This window comes from Nansenia antarctica (assembly GCF_963989245.1).
Source record: "Nansenia antarctica genome assembly, chromosome: 10".
NCBI classification, from domain to species: Eukaryota; Metazoa; Chordata; class Actinopteri; order Argentiniformes; family Microstomatidae; genus Nansenia; species Nansenia antarctica.
The window spans coordinates 16,090,826-16,105,903 of NC_137680.1; the positions used below are offsets into that span (position 1 = coordinate 16,090,826).

General features: G+C 43.7%; 2 protein-coding genes across 2 annotated transcripts; both read right to left on the reverse strand.

The window, feature by feature from the left end:
* Positions 1–1,408: 1,408 nt before the first annotated feature.
* Positions 1,409–9,748, reverse strand: LOC308165812 (14-3-3 protein beta/alpha-A-like). The gene is made up of 6 exons (XM_080539973.1): positions 9,646–9,748; positions 7,643–7,966; positions 4,842–4,965; positions 2,118–2,281; positions 1,917–2,012; positions 1,409–1,630 (listed from the first exon to the last, which is right to left on the reverse strand). The coding sequence occupies exons 2-6, from the start codon at positions 7,952–7,954 to the stop codon at positions 1,574–1,576; spliced, it is 753 nt and encodes a 250-aa protein (XP_080396099.1). The 5' UTR covers positions 7,955–7,966; positions 9,646–9,748; the 3' UTR covers positions 1,409–1,573.
* Positions 9,749–14,265: 4,517 nt separating this feature from the next.
* LOC308166486 (zinc finger protein 706) lies at positions 14,266–14,599 on the reverse strand (the record flags this gene model as incomplete). Its single annotated transcript, XM_080540808.1, has 2 exons — positions 14,266–14,361; positions 14,465–14,599. 2 exons carry the CDS (start codon positions 14,597–14,599, stop codon positions 14,266–14,268), a joined length of 231 nt encoding a protein of 76 aa, XP_080396934.1.
* Positions 14,600–15,078: the final 479 nt, after the last annotated feature.

The window sequence follows — 15,078 nt, forward strand, 5'->3', positions numbered from 1 at the left end:
CAGTGTATGAAAGTGAGTGGAGTGTGAGATAGGGAGAGGACTTGTGAGTGAGCCTGTCTACTTTCTTCCTCCATGACTCATGCTCCTCCAGGCAGTGATTCATAGAAGACAGACATTCAAGCCAACTCACAGCCCTGTTGGTTTCCTTATGGTCTGGATATTCATGGGCCAACAGTATGTGGCATGGTGTTGTGAGATTTCTAACACTTTCAAGTATTATCTTGGCTACCAACTACTTGCCTTGTTGTACACAGAAGTCGACATCTGTGATCCAAACCCTGGCACTAAGGATCCCAAGAAACACCACATTGTATCCATTGAGGACCCCAGGGTCTGGATTGAGATCAGTAGCTCTAAACAGAGGTATAAATACACAGTATTTGGACAGTGAAGTTAGAACAGGAATTTTGGCTTTCTACTCCAGCAAGGAGTTGAGATCAAATGACTAATGTGAGGCAAAAGCACAGGATGTCACCTTCCCTCAATTTTAGCTTCCCCAACCAAATACTTGGAGGGGACTGTAGCCTCAAAGTTATAAACAGACTTCAATAGGAAAGAGAACATGGCTCCAAATTGATTCAGAACAGACAGCTTAAAACTTTTAAATTATCTTTTTATTCCACATACATGAAATTACATATTTCCCTCCAAATAACAGTTATGCTTGGGTGTTTCGTATGAAAATTCCAAAGACATGAACAAAGCTAGCCAGCCCAACAGCAATCTCCCTTTCCTCCCCGTTAACTATTTCTTAGCCACATGCAATTTAGGCAAGTATCAAAAGAAAAAGGAAATTAAAACAAAAACAAATCAAAAACAAATAAAAACCTTAATTGGAAAAGCAGTAACTAGATAAGCACATGGGAAAATCCTAACTGCTCTGCTTTTTCAAACAGTGACAGTATCAAGCTTGTGTGCTCTCTTTGTTCTTAAGTTTTCTATACCTCGTAATTGATACATAGAAATACAAAGATGTTAGCAGGTCACCCAAAATGAGGAATAATAAAACTTGAGCAAATGACAGTATTATGGAATGTAACCTCTCTGTTCATCACAACGATGCCTGCTATCGACAGTCTCCTTTGCATTACCACCTATGCTCCTGCTGTCAGTTTTCTAGCTCCACACAAACTGCTGTTGCCTCCAATAAAAAGAGACTGATGTTGACAAGAACCACAGATGTATCAAGCAATGGTGTCAAGCATAATATCGTTAACATGAATATACAGAGTATACCATTGACTTAAAACTTTACTTGCCACATTGCATGAGTTTAGAACTTGCCCCCCCCTCACAACATTACATGTAACACCCTATTGCTCCCCCACATGAAAACAAGGTCAACAGACAGGTCCCCATCCAAACCCAGATCCCACCCACCCCCCGGCCCTCCCCATCCCTCCCCCCTCCAAACCAAGCCCTGAAAAACACCCACAATGACTACAAAAGAAAAGTAAACCAGTAGAAGTGAGACGCTGGTGACAGAACTAAAAAGAGAGAAGCTGGACGATGAGGTGGTCTCAGTGTTGATGAGCTGGGACGATGACAGGCAGACAGGGACATGGGATTCACTTCAATCTCTGGGCTCCTCTGCGTCCTCACCGTCACCCTGGTTGTCTGAGGTCCACAGCTGTGAAGGAGGGGGAACGATGGGTGGAAGAGACATATTCAAACATTCTGTATAACAATATCCAAATCACATGTGAGTAAAGCTAAGCACAGAGGGTAGACATCACAGATATATTAAAATCTGACGACTCTGTGGTAGACATGTTTACTTATGCTTTCCATTTTTATAGGAATATTAGCATTTTCACAAAATGGAAGTGAGACACTATTAACCCTCTTACTTGGATATTATAACAACTAATAATCTAGGGAAACCAGGCAGGGCCTATGACATGCTTCATACTTACTGTCAAGTTGTCTCTCAGTAGCTGCATGATCAATGTGCTGTCTTTGTAGGACTCTTCACTCAGCGAATCAAGCTCTGCAATCGCATCATCGAAAGCCTGCAGGATCATGGAAAAACTAATGAGAAAAGATGTTTTCCAAACAAGCAGTCACACTTTTCCACATATCTTATATTAAGATGTAGATTTGTACAAAGCTCTTACGGTCTTGGCCAGCTTGCAGGCCTGCTCAGGTGAGTTGAGGATCTCATAGTAGAAGACAGAGAAGTTGAGAGCGAGGCCGAGGCGAATGGGATGCGTGGGCTGCATGTCTTTCTTGCTGATGTCAAAGGCATCCTTATAGGCCTCCTGTGAGGAGCTGATGATGGCTGAGGAGAGATGAGAACAGCAATTAGTCTCGGTTTATATTTTATCACTCTTGAAATCAAATGTTCAGACAAAACAGACCCTTGTATCAGTGCTTTTAGCCGGAAATATCAATTGATATGTAGATGTTTCTGAAAAGATTAGGCTTGAGCAAATCCAGGCATGTTCTAGGCAAGATGGAGAAGAACGCAAGTGTAACACCAAGCATCCTCAATGGGAGAATGGGCTACGGTCCTCTACTCCAGGCCTCCTGCTGTTGCCTTGGAAACAGGTAACATGAGAGCCACTTTGGCACACGCAACAGTATTTTAAAAAGGCAGTCAAAACCAAAATCTACCAGATTGATTAGAGAATCCAGAAACACTTAGGGAAAATCCAATATCTCCTGAACTGCAAAAATACATCATTAGGTAGACTTATGTCAGTAGGAATGTCATTATTATAAAGCAACATAAAACATACCAGGGAGGGCATACAGCCATACTGATAAGCTCTTGATCCAGGCGTGATACAGCTATGAATACTAGGAGTATGAATCTCATTGCGGAGGAGCATTCGTTCAGTTGGGACCATTTCTAGCCAATAACGAGGTGTGTAGATTTCTTCCTCTCCTGAAGCTGAACACAATGGACCGACTGTCTCACACAAAAGGGAACTGAGCCTTGTGTGACTTCCTCTGTTCCCACATGCACTGACTGGCCTCTGTGCTTCCTTGATCCATAATTCCACAAGACTAACAACAAAAACCTTGACACTGGCAAACCAATTGGATTACTTTGTGTCCATGACAAACTGTAACATTTATTTTTTAAATGTTTATTTTTAATAAACAAACCCCCTATTCCTTACCACCACTTGTGTAATAGCCTTGCCATGCCTTTCACTGACATTTTCATACTGTCACACCTTTGACTGTACAAAATCAAAATCCTGTGCCTGAAACCTCCCTATCCCCCTGTTCAGTTTCTCTACTGTATATTAACAAAACAAAACTTCCATCTTCTAGCATTATGACTGCCAATAGCCCCAGGCCCAAGCAGAGATTACTTTTCTTGCGATGACTGATGGATAGATGATTCACTTAGAATAAATATAAGTATTTGTTGTAAGTCGCTTTGGCGTTTGCTAAATGCTAAAAATGTAAATGTATATGGCATTTACGTGCTAATAACATGATGCTCAGCCACACCTCATCTCCCACTGGTCGATGAGTAATACCCTGTCTGAGGACGCGCCTCTGGGGTTAAACAGGGTTTAATGGGCGTGGCACAGGTAGGGAGGCTAACGCTGGAGGTTCTAAAGCCACAGAACACAGCAGTGCCCCATACCGTCATACATAACTGTCATTTCACCGCCCAAAAAAGAGAGAGGATTAATGAAAATGGTGCAAAGTTGAGAGATATACGACTGCATAATTCATCCGTTGGTTCATCTGCTAGTGGGGGCAGACACAAGCCAGAACCTGCTCCACCAGATCTCCTGCTGCAGCAGCAGCACACAGGAAGCTGGCCAGCCGCTCCCTTTTCTCTCTCTCGTTCCACACCCCTCTCTCCCTCTTTCTGCCACACTGGCTCCCCTGGGAATGCCTGGCCAAGCTGCTCTGTCTGATCGCGGAGGCTCGTGTGTGTTAAGGCTTGTGCTTCACGGCCAGGCCTCTGAATGATTTGTTGTCAAAACTCAACAGTGCATCTAAAAGGGGGCTGGTGGGGGTCTGAAGACTCAAGATTTGTTCTGAGGCTCTAACCGTTTCCAGCGTTTGCACACTCCTTTTTTTTCCCCCCTTTTAGAAATTGTGGTTAAATGAAGTCATCTTTGACTGGAATTCAACAGTCAAGCTTCCACCATGTAATTTCCTGTTTGGGTGCAGCGTCAAAGTCTGAAGGGGGGGAAACGGAAACACAATGCTAAGCAGCCTCTCCTAAACGTAGACGGAACATCATGTGACAGTGACTTCATGAATAGTGGAGCAGGAGGGCTCTGAAACTTGCCAACAAGGAAGCACACGCTACAAAAAAACCCGTAGCGCACGGCACACAATCTAAAACAGGCGCTGTGTGCCTACTGAAGGAGAAGTTGAATGACTGGCTACTTATCTAATTCTAATCAATGTCTTCTTTACAGCTAGAAACACCTCCAGCACTATTCCATACTACACCTCTTAAGCTCAGTCACTCAATAATCAATATATGCATTGTGGCATGTTTGAGCTGGTTTCTGCTGCATCCCTACTAACTAATGTACATGCCTTTATTCTTTATGACCAATATATAATTTGTATTATCATTTCAAGGGTGTAACTAATTTAAATGGTGGGACATCTTCTCAGTGCTGATGGAGCAGCCTCAGCCAATGTGAACAGCAGCTTGATGGCCAACGTGCCAACAGACCTGTTGAACATACAAGACACATTTAACAAGATCTTTCGGTCTTGGCCCTGCCTCTAACTGGAGGTGTGGATTACATCCCCTCACTGTTCCCACCTTCCACCACAAACTCAACCCAACCCACACACTCCAGGTTGGCATAAGAGGGACATAATAGGGACTTATCCCAGGGGCTTACTGGTTTTCTCCTCGCCCAAAGCCACCTCGGCTAAATAGCGGTAGTAATCTCCTTTCATTTTCAAATAGAAGACTTTGCTCTCAGCTGGAGTAGCGTTGGGGATGAGGAACTTGTCCAGGAGACCCTGAGGAGAGAACACAAAGAGAGGCAGTCTGTTAGAACACATGCAAATCACATTTCAGCACCGTAGTCAACAGTCATTTACATGATTATGTGACTTGTATACTAGTACTGTATACATTACAAACAGTACAAAGATGGAACAATGTGAGAATGACCTCTGTAGGCCTATTCACACTGGAAAGAAGCCATTACTTGTTCCCAAAGAACTACAGGGTCATGGATGGGATGTCGTCGTCCACCCACCTCCGCAGAGAGCGGTGTCAGTTCCATATGAGTCTGTCCATCCATTTCCCCACAAACACATAGCTAGCTGGCCAGTGAACCCCCACAGATTTGGTTCAGGCGAAATGAAGCTACCTTTGATAGCCTTGGGGTACAAGCCAAAGTTGCATCACAGATGAAGAGGGGGGGGGGGGGGGGGGAGAGAACCAACTGAACTCCTGATGAGTTTCACAGAGGAAGTAGGTCAGAGAGCCTGCTCAGATCTACAGCACCCTCATTTGCAGCTCCGCTAGCCGAACTCCAGACACGACCGACCGCGTACATATACCCAACCAGCAGCACTGTGGCACCTCTGAGAACCCACAGCTAGTAACGTGTTAGGAATGTGTGAGTGGGGCCTAAGCTACATGTTCAACTGTAACTGAAATGTCACACCATTAGACTGCTATTGTGTCGCATAGGCTTGGTGTTGTTAGATGAAAATCAGACCCGCATTCCAAACCGGATCTCCGCCACACTGTGAGATCTGTGGGGGATTGGCAATACTTAGTCATGTGCCACTCTCATGCAAGAGAAGCACAGGGAGGCCCTTTGAGAAGAAATTCATTGCCCAATAAACTAGAGCAGGGTCATCGGCAGCCGACACACTAAATCAAATTAATATCAGTCAGGGTGTCCATCATACAAGGCTGCTGCATGTCCTCCGAAATGCAGAGTTACGAATGTTATGCAATGACACGCTGTGGATAACATTAGATTACACAACGTCCTCAAGGCAAGGGTACATTCCAACAAACGGAACCATGACATCATACTTACTTATCCACAATTTCAGACAAAAGTGTTCATTGTCAGTGTACTTTTTTTTTTTTTTAGGTAGCCTATGTACTGCCTGGTAAATGTGTTTGTCCCATCTATTCTGCAGTGTTTTACAGTACAAATCATGGTAGAATTCATACACACAACGGTAGTTTCCACAAAGGAAAAGAACCAATGAATAGTGTTGGGGAGTAACACACTTGGACTCAGGCACACGACACACCCCAGAGACAAAAACGAGAGACTACTGTGTGTGTGTAAGGGGAGGAGTCAAGGGAGGTCTTGACAATACATTGTTGCTCAGAGAGAGCAGTAGCTCCACCCTCCCCTGGGCCGGCCCCTCGGGGTATAGTGAAAGTGACCTCGTCCTCCCCCTCTTCTCAGCGTGCCTGTGCGAAAACTAAGGTGGAGGTCAGCGGCCCAGAACGGTGGCTCAGCTGCTGTCATTATGGGATTAGGACCCAGTGACTCACCCGGACAGCTAATGCACTGACGGCCTTAACGACGACAGCAGTTGCTACACCCTGATGTAAGCCAATTCCACTCACAGTCGGACTATACGCAAGGGGTCAGGTTGCCCCCGATGGGTGTCCTTTGTTTCCCTATACACCCCTCAGAGAGGCTCCCAAGAATTATATGACACCCAGACACCCACGGTCTATGAAAGCTCTCTCCTTCTCTCTCTCAAAGCCCGGAAGGTGCAATTAATCAACCAAAGAAATTCCACTATTCAAGACACCTAGACATTTTGTTGAACTTCCCAAAATGCTGCATGATCAGGTTCTCACTGCAGGGCTCCATATTGGAAAAGCCACCACCATGAAATAGTGTCAGACGAGAGAGAGAGAGGGGGGAGCACCCAACATGTGGCCTTCTAGCCACTCCCTAAACTCAGCTTGCTGTCTTCGGGAGCTGAGAACATCAGTCCACAATTCTATATATAGGCCTAGCTCAAACCAGCAGTATAGAATTTATCTAAACTACACATGTGAGAACATTTACATGTTTGTACTGTATGAGGCAATCCATCCTCCTACCACATCTACTATCTCACATTCCCATCTCCTGGGTAATGTACTGCACATGCATCATCCCCAGACTTCACCAGGAAGATTTGATCAAACAAGGAAGTTCCATTCCACAGGCCTGACACACTTTATATAACGAGTCTGGTAGAGAGAACATAGAACCACTATTCGGGGAGGACCCACCATCTATTTCCCCAACCTGATCCAGGACCACTACTATACATGATGTGACACCTCTCCTTCTCAGGTCAACTCTGTTTCAACACAGGGACAAATGTGATCAGGAATGCTCTAATGACCCCAGAGAGAGGAGACCCTTGCTCATGACAGGTAATTAGAGCAAGCGCAATTGACACATCTGAATTACTGTCAAACTACTTGCCATGCAGAACTAAAGCACGGTTCTGGAGAAAGGCCCAGCACATGCTGTCGTAAAAGGTGACTCTGCAAATAATTTGATGGTCATTGAAAAAATAATAATCCCAAGTGTAAAGATTACACACCATTTTGGTGTGGATTTTCTGGTGGTATAAATTACAGTTTACCCCCTTTGATCTGGTTGAAAGAAAGCAAAGTAGAACCTTGGAGCAGAATGGTGACCAATCTTACCAGCACGTCATTGCAGATCTCCTTCAGTTCCTTCTCAATCTTTTCCCTGTACTCTTTGGCCATGGCCTGTTTCTTGTCACTGCCCTCTGTTTTCTGCTCGATGCTGGAGACCACTCTCCAGGAGGAGCGCCGGGCGCCCACCACGTTCTTGTAGGCCACGGATAGGAGGTTGCGCTCCTCGTTGGACAGCTGGGTGCCCTCCTCCGTCACCAACTTCATGGAGGCTGCCATGTCATCGTAGCGTTCCGCCTGCTCCGCCAGCTTGGCCTTCTGCACAAGCTCTTTCTGGACGACCACCTCGCTCTTGTCCATGGCTACTCAGTACTGGGGAAGAGAACAGACATGTTTTAGCATGATCATCATTACTACACTTGCTGTGACTGACACTGACATGGGCAGAAGCAAAAACAAGAAATCTAATGTAAATGGTGCCCTCAAACTTTTCATCCAGTGCTGTTACACAAACTAGCCATAAACATGCAATAGAGAAACTGGCAGCATCAGTCTGGGGAACACCATACACATGGGTCAAGCAATCTTTACCTTTTTTCAGACCTACTCTATGATATTAGAGTGTTATTGCGCATATAACTTATACACAATTAGTTTAGAACTCTGGGCCTCTCTCAAACTCAGAGGCTTTAAAAAAAGAAAAAAGAAAAGAAAAAAACATGTTCACACGATTGAAATTCACACAAGGGATCCACAGAGCAGGCAGCAATCACAGAGGTCCAGAGAGATTGGGAAACGCATCATCTTCAGTGAATCAATACCCTCTACATCCGCTCGCACCATGCAGGATGGCCCACGGGCCTTTGCTAACTCTGACAGCAGTGATTTACCAAATTCAATCAATACCTTATTTTCCATTCCAGCATGTACATGTAGCACAGCATTCTCAAAACCCGAGAGCAAATCAGCAACCTTTACAAGAACCCAATAACTTCTTCCACCCTTACTATCGCATAATCAGCCAGCAGCATGACGCCTACAGTCAGACGGGAATTAGCCTGGCTTTACACTGCTACGAAATATGAATTAATCAAATGATTAAATAATTGAATGAATCATTGGCATTCGTTTCAGAATCAAAATCAAGCTAGTGTGAGGGGGTAGGGAACAACGCGGATGTGCGTACACTCCCCACCACACCCATCTGTACCTGTTGGGTGGTTAGCCAGCCAGCCAGCCAGCTAGCTAGCTAGCTAGCGTCATTTTCACACGAAGGGCAGTGTGTGCTCGTAGCTGGTAGCTAGCAATCTGTGGTAGTAATCTCAGACGTCTAGTATATGTGATTTTAGCTTTATAATCGAGCTAGCTAGATACAAGGATCAGGGCACATTACCATCGCGACTAGCGAATGACTGATGCGGAAATTACTACCCGGCAATGGGGCCCAACCAGCCCGCTAACTAGCCAGCCAAGCCCCGCTAACTAGCCAGCCAGGCTGACGCACCGTGAGGCTGTCTGGCGGAGCTGGAACTACCGTCACCCGATGTTAACTAGCTACTAAAAACTCGCTACTTTATAACAAAATGTGACAAGTGTTTTCCTCGTGACCCGATGAAACAAGGCGACACAGGCCAGACCAGCAATTTTAGTATATAAAAAAAAAAGAGAAAAAAAGACGGGCATCAGTGTGACAGCTAGCGAGGCGTTGCGTTAGCTGTCAAAATGCTGCCGTCCATGAAACGCAACGTTGAAGGTTTACCGAGTTTGACAACTTGTCCTAAAAGAAAAAAAACGGCTTCTCAAATCTCGCTGGCGTCTGTAACCAGACTAACCACAGCGAACCTGACTTCAACTCCTACAACCTCCTCACCCAGGCGCTGGGGCTAACCAGCCATTGTTCTTGCTTGGCTACTGCTAATGCTAACCGACAAAGATACTCATAGTCCAACATATTTTACCCTTTGCTAGTATTGCGGACTACATACGTTATGACAGAATTAACCTTACCACACGTACACCTGTTATTTTCTGAACGGAAGATGTTGTCTTACCTGAGTGCTAAGAGATAGTGGTGTTCTCGGTCTAGCTAGCTACGTTACACAGCTGATTCTCTCACTACCCGTCCGGTCTCTCAGTGATCCACGGGGTTTCCCTCCAATCACACCAGTAATCCACGGGGTTTCCCTCCAATCACACCAGCCCGAGGAGCAGGGGGTGTGACGTCAAAGGATACCAAGGCAACGGATGATTGACGTGATGGTTTATTGATTGCTGGGTGAAAAACTCGAGGCAGCCGCATATACCCATTGCATTGAAGTAGAATTAATTAAATTATATGGATAGACATCGACAGAAAATGTAAGGGATTTTGCAATGTCATGTAAAAAATGAAGGGGATCACCCAGTGCAGGGCCTGAAATAGCAACCTTGTTGAGTTGCCTTAAGCAGGCAATACACTACTACCTGTGCAATTATGACCCAGACCCTATATGCTTATGCAGGGATGCTCTTGAAAAGCATTCTATGTGCTAACCTATCAACCGGGGCACACTCTGGGGCCTGAGAGACCGGGGGAGTATCACTGCTGCCATGAATGTCGAAATTGAGGGGGAAGAGTCTGCTAAATGCTAAATGGCAAAATTAAGAGTCCAAGGAGCAAGCACACTATCACCGGTGTTAAACAAATCCAGAACTTTTGGTCCGGGGTCCTAGGAAATGTGTTGTATTAAATGTGGGGTACGGATGTATTTATTGTTGCCTACCGACTGCCCCTATTACCCATCTGGGATTGATAAAGTTGTATCAAATTGAATACAAGGTGTCTATGCTTATGGCTATTGCCAAGTATGCACTGAGAGACCAAACACCTCAAGTACTAGGGGATTGTGATAAGCTTTCAATTAATTATGACCATGGTATATCTGTTGGCTGACAGGTGCCTGTCATGACTCATGACCTACTCACAAGGGCAAAATCATAGAATCTTATATAGTGCATGTGTACTGTATCTGCCAACACCTCAATAATATAATATGGGGTATTTGTCAATAATATCATGTGGTATTTGTCATGTTGAGAACACCACAAACTAACTAGAACACAGGACACAGAGCTTTCCTAATATATGTACTATTTCTGCAGTCTAGCCAGTTTCCATGGGGAAAGTTAATCTATTTTTATCTTGTCACATGTTCTCCCCTAAGACTGTGATATCAAGCCAGTAACCTATTTAAGGCAAGATCTCTGATATTAGCAGTACCGTTTCTGACTTATATCAGAAACTGATATTTATATGTGTGTGTGTAGCACAAACCTATTGGGAAAAGTCTACTGGTTACCTACAGTAGAAAGGGCCACTTTGGGAGGGAGTTTTGAGATAAAGGAGAGGTGGGGCAGTGTGTGTTGTTACATGACTGGTTGGGTAGGTTTTCTCTATTCTGACAGCCACACCCTGTGAAGCACACACCCAGGAGTAGCAAGTGACGCTCTAACAAAAGCCAAAGTAATTCCCAGAGATATTGCAAGATCCAACTAGGCTGTGGGGACACTTAGTCATGCATTCCCATAGTACGGTAGTGTCTATCTTACATAACAAACCCATTAAAATGAAAAAAAATCCCACGTTCTACTTGCTCTAGATTTGCCTTGAGAGAGAGAGAGAGAGACAGAGAGAGAGAGACAGACAGAGAGAGAGAGAGAGAGAGAGAGACAGACAGAGAGAGAGAGTTAAAGTAAGAAAGAGAGAGAGAGTAGTATATTGTTAAAACAACATCAGTTGTAAATGCCGCTCCCGATACAGTTAATGGAATGTTCAACAACAACCTGACCCACCACAGATCATGCATAAAGCTATAGTTTCTGGTGCTGATTATCAGGCTCATGTCATCTCAGCACACTACGGGCCGGTTTCATAGACTAGGCTTAAGCCTAATCCTAGACTAAAAAGCATCTTCAATGGAGATTTTACATTGAAATTGTGATTCAGTCCAGGACTAGGCTTAAGCCTTGTCTGTGAAACCAGCTCTACATCTATTACACCAAGGCACACACAAATCTGTCAAATGTCATTATGAGCTATGTTATATGCAAATGACCTGACAATATTTAACTTTTTAGTATCTCCTAATATCTAGACCTTTGCACACATCATTAGAGTTAAGTAATGTGACATTTAGTATAACGTCAAACCCAAGCCCTCTGGCATCTACCATAGTAGGGATTTGTTCTGATGTTGTGTTAATCCCAAGTTCTGAGGAGGCAATGAGCCCAACTCTTTCATGGTCCGTTACTTAAAACCTGTTGGCCTGGCCTGGTCCCTATACTGTATGGGTCTATAGAACTGGCAACACATGTTAAGTCACCATGTTTACCATAGTACTGTCCTGAGACTTGTCTGGAGAGAGATCAGATGATTGGAATTACATAGTAGGGTCAAAAGTTTATGTGAGTAGACAGACACACATCTTTAGTTTTTTTAACGTTATTTTTTCTGTGTGGGGCAGTCCCACTCATATTTTTATTTTTATTGCGATAGAGACAGTACGGTTTGACAGGAAGGATGGGTGAGAAAGAGAGAGAAGCGATGACATGCAGGATATGTTCGTGGCCGTAATCTAACTAGGAACCTTGTGGTTACATAGTCGGCGCTTAGTGCGTTACACCACCAGGCGCCCCAACAGACACACATCTTTGATGAAATATGAAGAGCCAACTGATATGTAAGCTATGGTGGCATATGACACATGCAAAACGTAATTATATGTTGTTAGTCAGTGTTAAAATGAGGGATTTACTATTGTGGCCTTAATGCATCATTATCCCCACTGAACAAACAAATCATCTTTGTTTTTGAAATGATTGAATGAGTAACTGCAGGATTCACTTGTTTATGCAAGGTCTCTTGAGACCCGATTTGATGAGGGAATCAAAATCAGTAGGCCTCAAATAATGATCTTATATGGGCTTACACAGCTCAAGGTCATGGTACATCAAAATGACAGAGAAGATAGAGGATACTGAGCATTGCCAGTAACATTGTGGTACTGGCCGTATGAAGGAACAGCTATTTACAAGCATACAGTCATTCCAAAGGTTCTCAAGCCTCAAATTCCTGCAAGACTAAATTGTGGGTATTGACTTGTACTGTATGCATACTTGTCTAACCCCAGTCAAGAGGAAAGGCATGATATATGTGTCCTAATTGTTCACTAGAGTTGAATTGATCACTTAAACTGTCCTAATCTACTCAAATGTTCTTTCATTCGAGGATATTAAGAAGACCTCAGGACACGGCACATAAGACTAGTACACACATCCTATTGGTATACAGTGCAGTCCATACAGTAAGGGAGGTTGGGAAATTGGCACATCTGCTGTTCTTCCAACCAGCTGAAGCTATACTGGGAACTGACCTCAGCTGAGTATCACAATCCCATCCATCAGATGCCAGCATAATCAGGGCACTATGAAAAAACACACAAACAAAAAACAATATTCTACTGTTAAGGAGAGGGTGTTGGAATCCCCACCAACTACTGTGAACTACAGCAAACCTATAGTACTTACATACAGGATAACCACAATGACCTGGTTAAATAGTGAATAAAACAATACAACAATTGAAATGCATTTTTTCCTTATTTTTTTCTTCTTCTCTTTTTTCTTTACATTTTGACCATTTAGCAGATGCTAGAGATTACAGGGACAGTCTCCCTGGAGTAAGGGCACAACAAGGGCACACTAGTGGTGGTGTTCCCAGGTGGGATTTGAACTCATGACCACCACTATCCCATTCAATGCAATTAAAAGAAAAATCATATTGCTACTCAACTACTCTCTACATAACATGGGGGTTGTTGTAACAGTTATTGAACAAAGTCATAGTTCATGAAAATATCATACATTTCTACATAAGGATACAGATATCATTATAGGTCAAGAGTAAACAGGTCAATAGACCAGTCAGGCACAGTGCTTACACCACTCAGACATAAATGACTAGATTAGATTAGATGACTTTCTCTATCAACCAAATCTTTCCACTGTTCATTCCATCCATGATGTAAGTGTAGGTCAGAGGGCTCATAAAAGGTAAGTTACAATCAACACAAACAATAGACAACCAACTGTGCATCATGGAATCATGGCAGAGCCTGGCTACATTTACTTGTTTCTACAGATGCATACCACAGGAATGCTGTTGTGACACTTGTTGTATGTCACTCAGTAGAAAATAGTGCTCCATACAATTGTATGTACAGTACATTTTAGTGCAAACATTCATGAACATTAATTTCATTCAATAGGCATTTACAATCTATAATCTTTGTACTTCCTGGGGATTCAGTGAAATTCAGACATGGAGAAGGCTCATAGCGCCACCCCTGGTCATGCAGTGTACATGCATGGAAGATCAAGGCAGATTATATAGATATTTCCAACAAAAAAAAAATCATTCAATCCCAATATAGGAACTTTACAACCATTGTCACATAACAATTAAACTAACTACATCCAGAGTGTTATCAGAACAGTCCATGTCAAGTGCTAATTCATATAATCTTCTGCAGTTCTAGATAACAAATGATTTGCTGTCCTGAAACAATGAGGCCTGAGATGGGAGTCATAGTCAAAGAGCATAACAGTGTTTCTGGTTCCCAGGCAGACGCCACTCACGCCTCAACATCAGCCAGCTCCGGGGGCATGGGTGACTTGGGATGCTTACTCTCAAAGTGCTGTTTGAAGGTCTTCGGATCAGGCATTTGTGTCTAAGAGGGAAAGGCACAAAGGCAAAAGAGTTATGTCTCAATGTCTTTTTTTTAAGGAAAATGCTAATTAACACAGACATACCGGTAGGTAACAAACTCTTACCAGACACACTGAGCAGGTGTACAGCAGAGCAGCCTTGGCTGAGGCCTTCTGGTCATGTCCTTTGCTCTTCTTGGCCTCAGCCTGCTTCTTGGCATTCTTCTGCTGCGACTGGAGCTTCTGATGCCCACGGGCCATCGCTGCTAGTGGACCTGATTAGAGAGAGGAGATCACACGTCACAACAGAGAAACACCAGGTGAAATAGTGGTGACTGTTGACTCAGATGCATACAGGGACAATGTCCAGGCTTACGCTTTGCATAAGAAAACCAGAGCTTAGATTGATAAATGCTACAGCTGTTTTCTAAAACCCAAATATACTTTTCATGCAGACATGAAAGCTACTCCATATAAAAGCTTTCATTGCCAGTTTCCAGGTTTGTTTTGATACTCTCCTCCCAGCTAAGAACCAACTCATCTAAAGGATACATTGAGTCTAGTGGTGAGACATGGCATCCCTAAAGTGAGCACAAAAGTTGTGCTAAGTCGCTTTGGATAAAAGTGTCTGCTAAATGGCAAAAATGTAAATGTTTTGATGACCAGGATCAAAGTGAGGGACAGAAAAAAATGGACACATGTCTAATGAGCATATGGTCAGACAGTTCTTCTAAACTCTC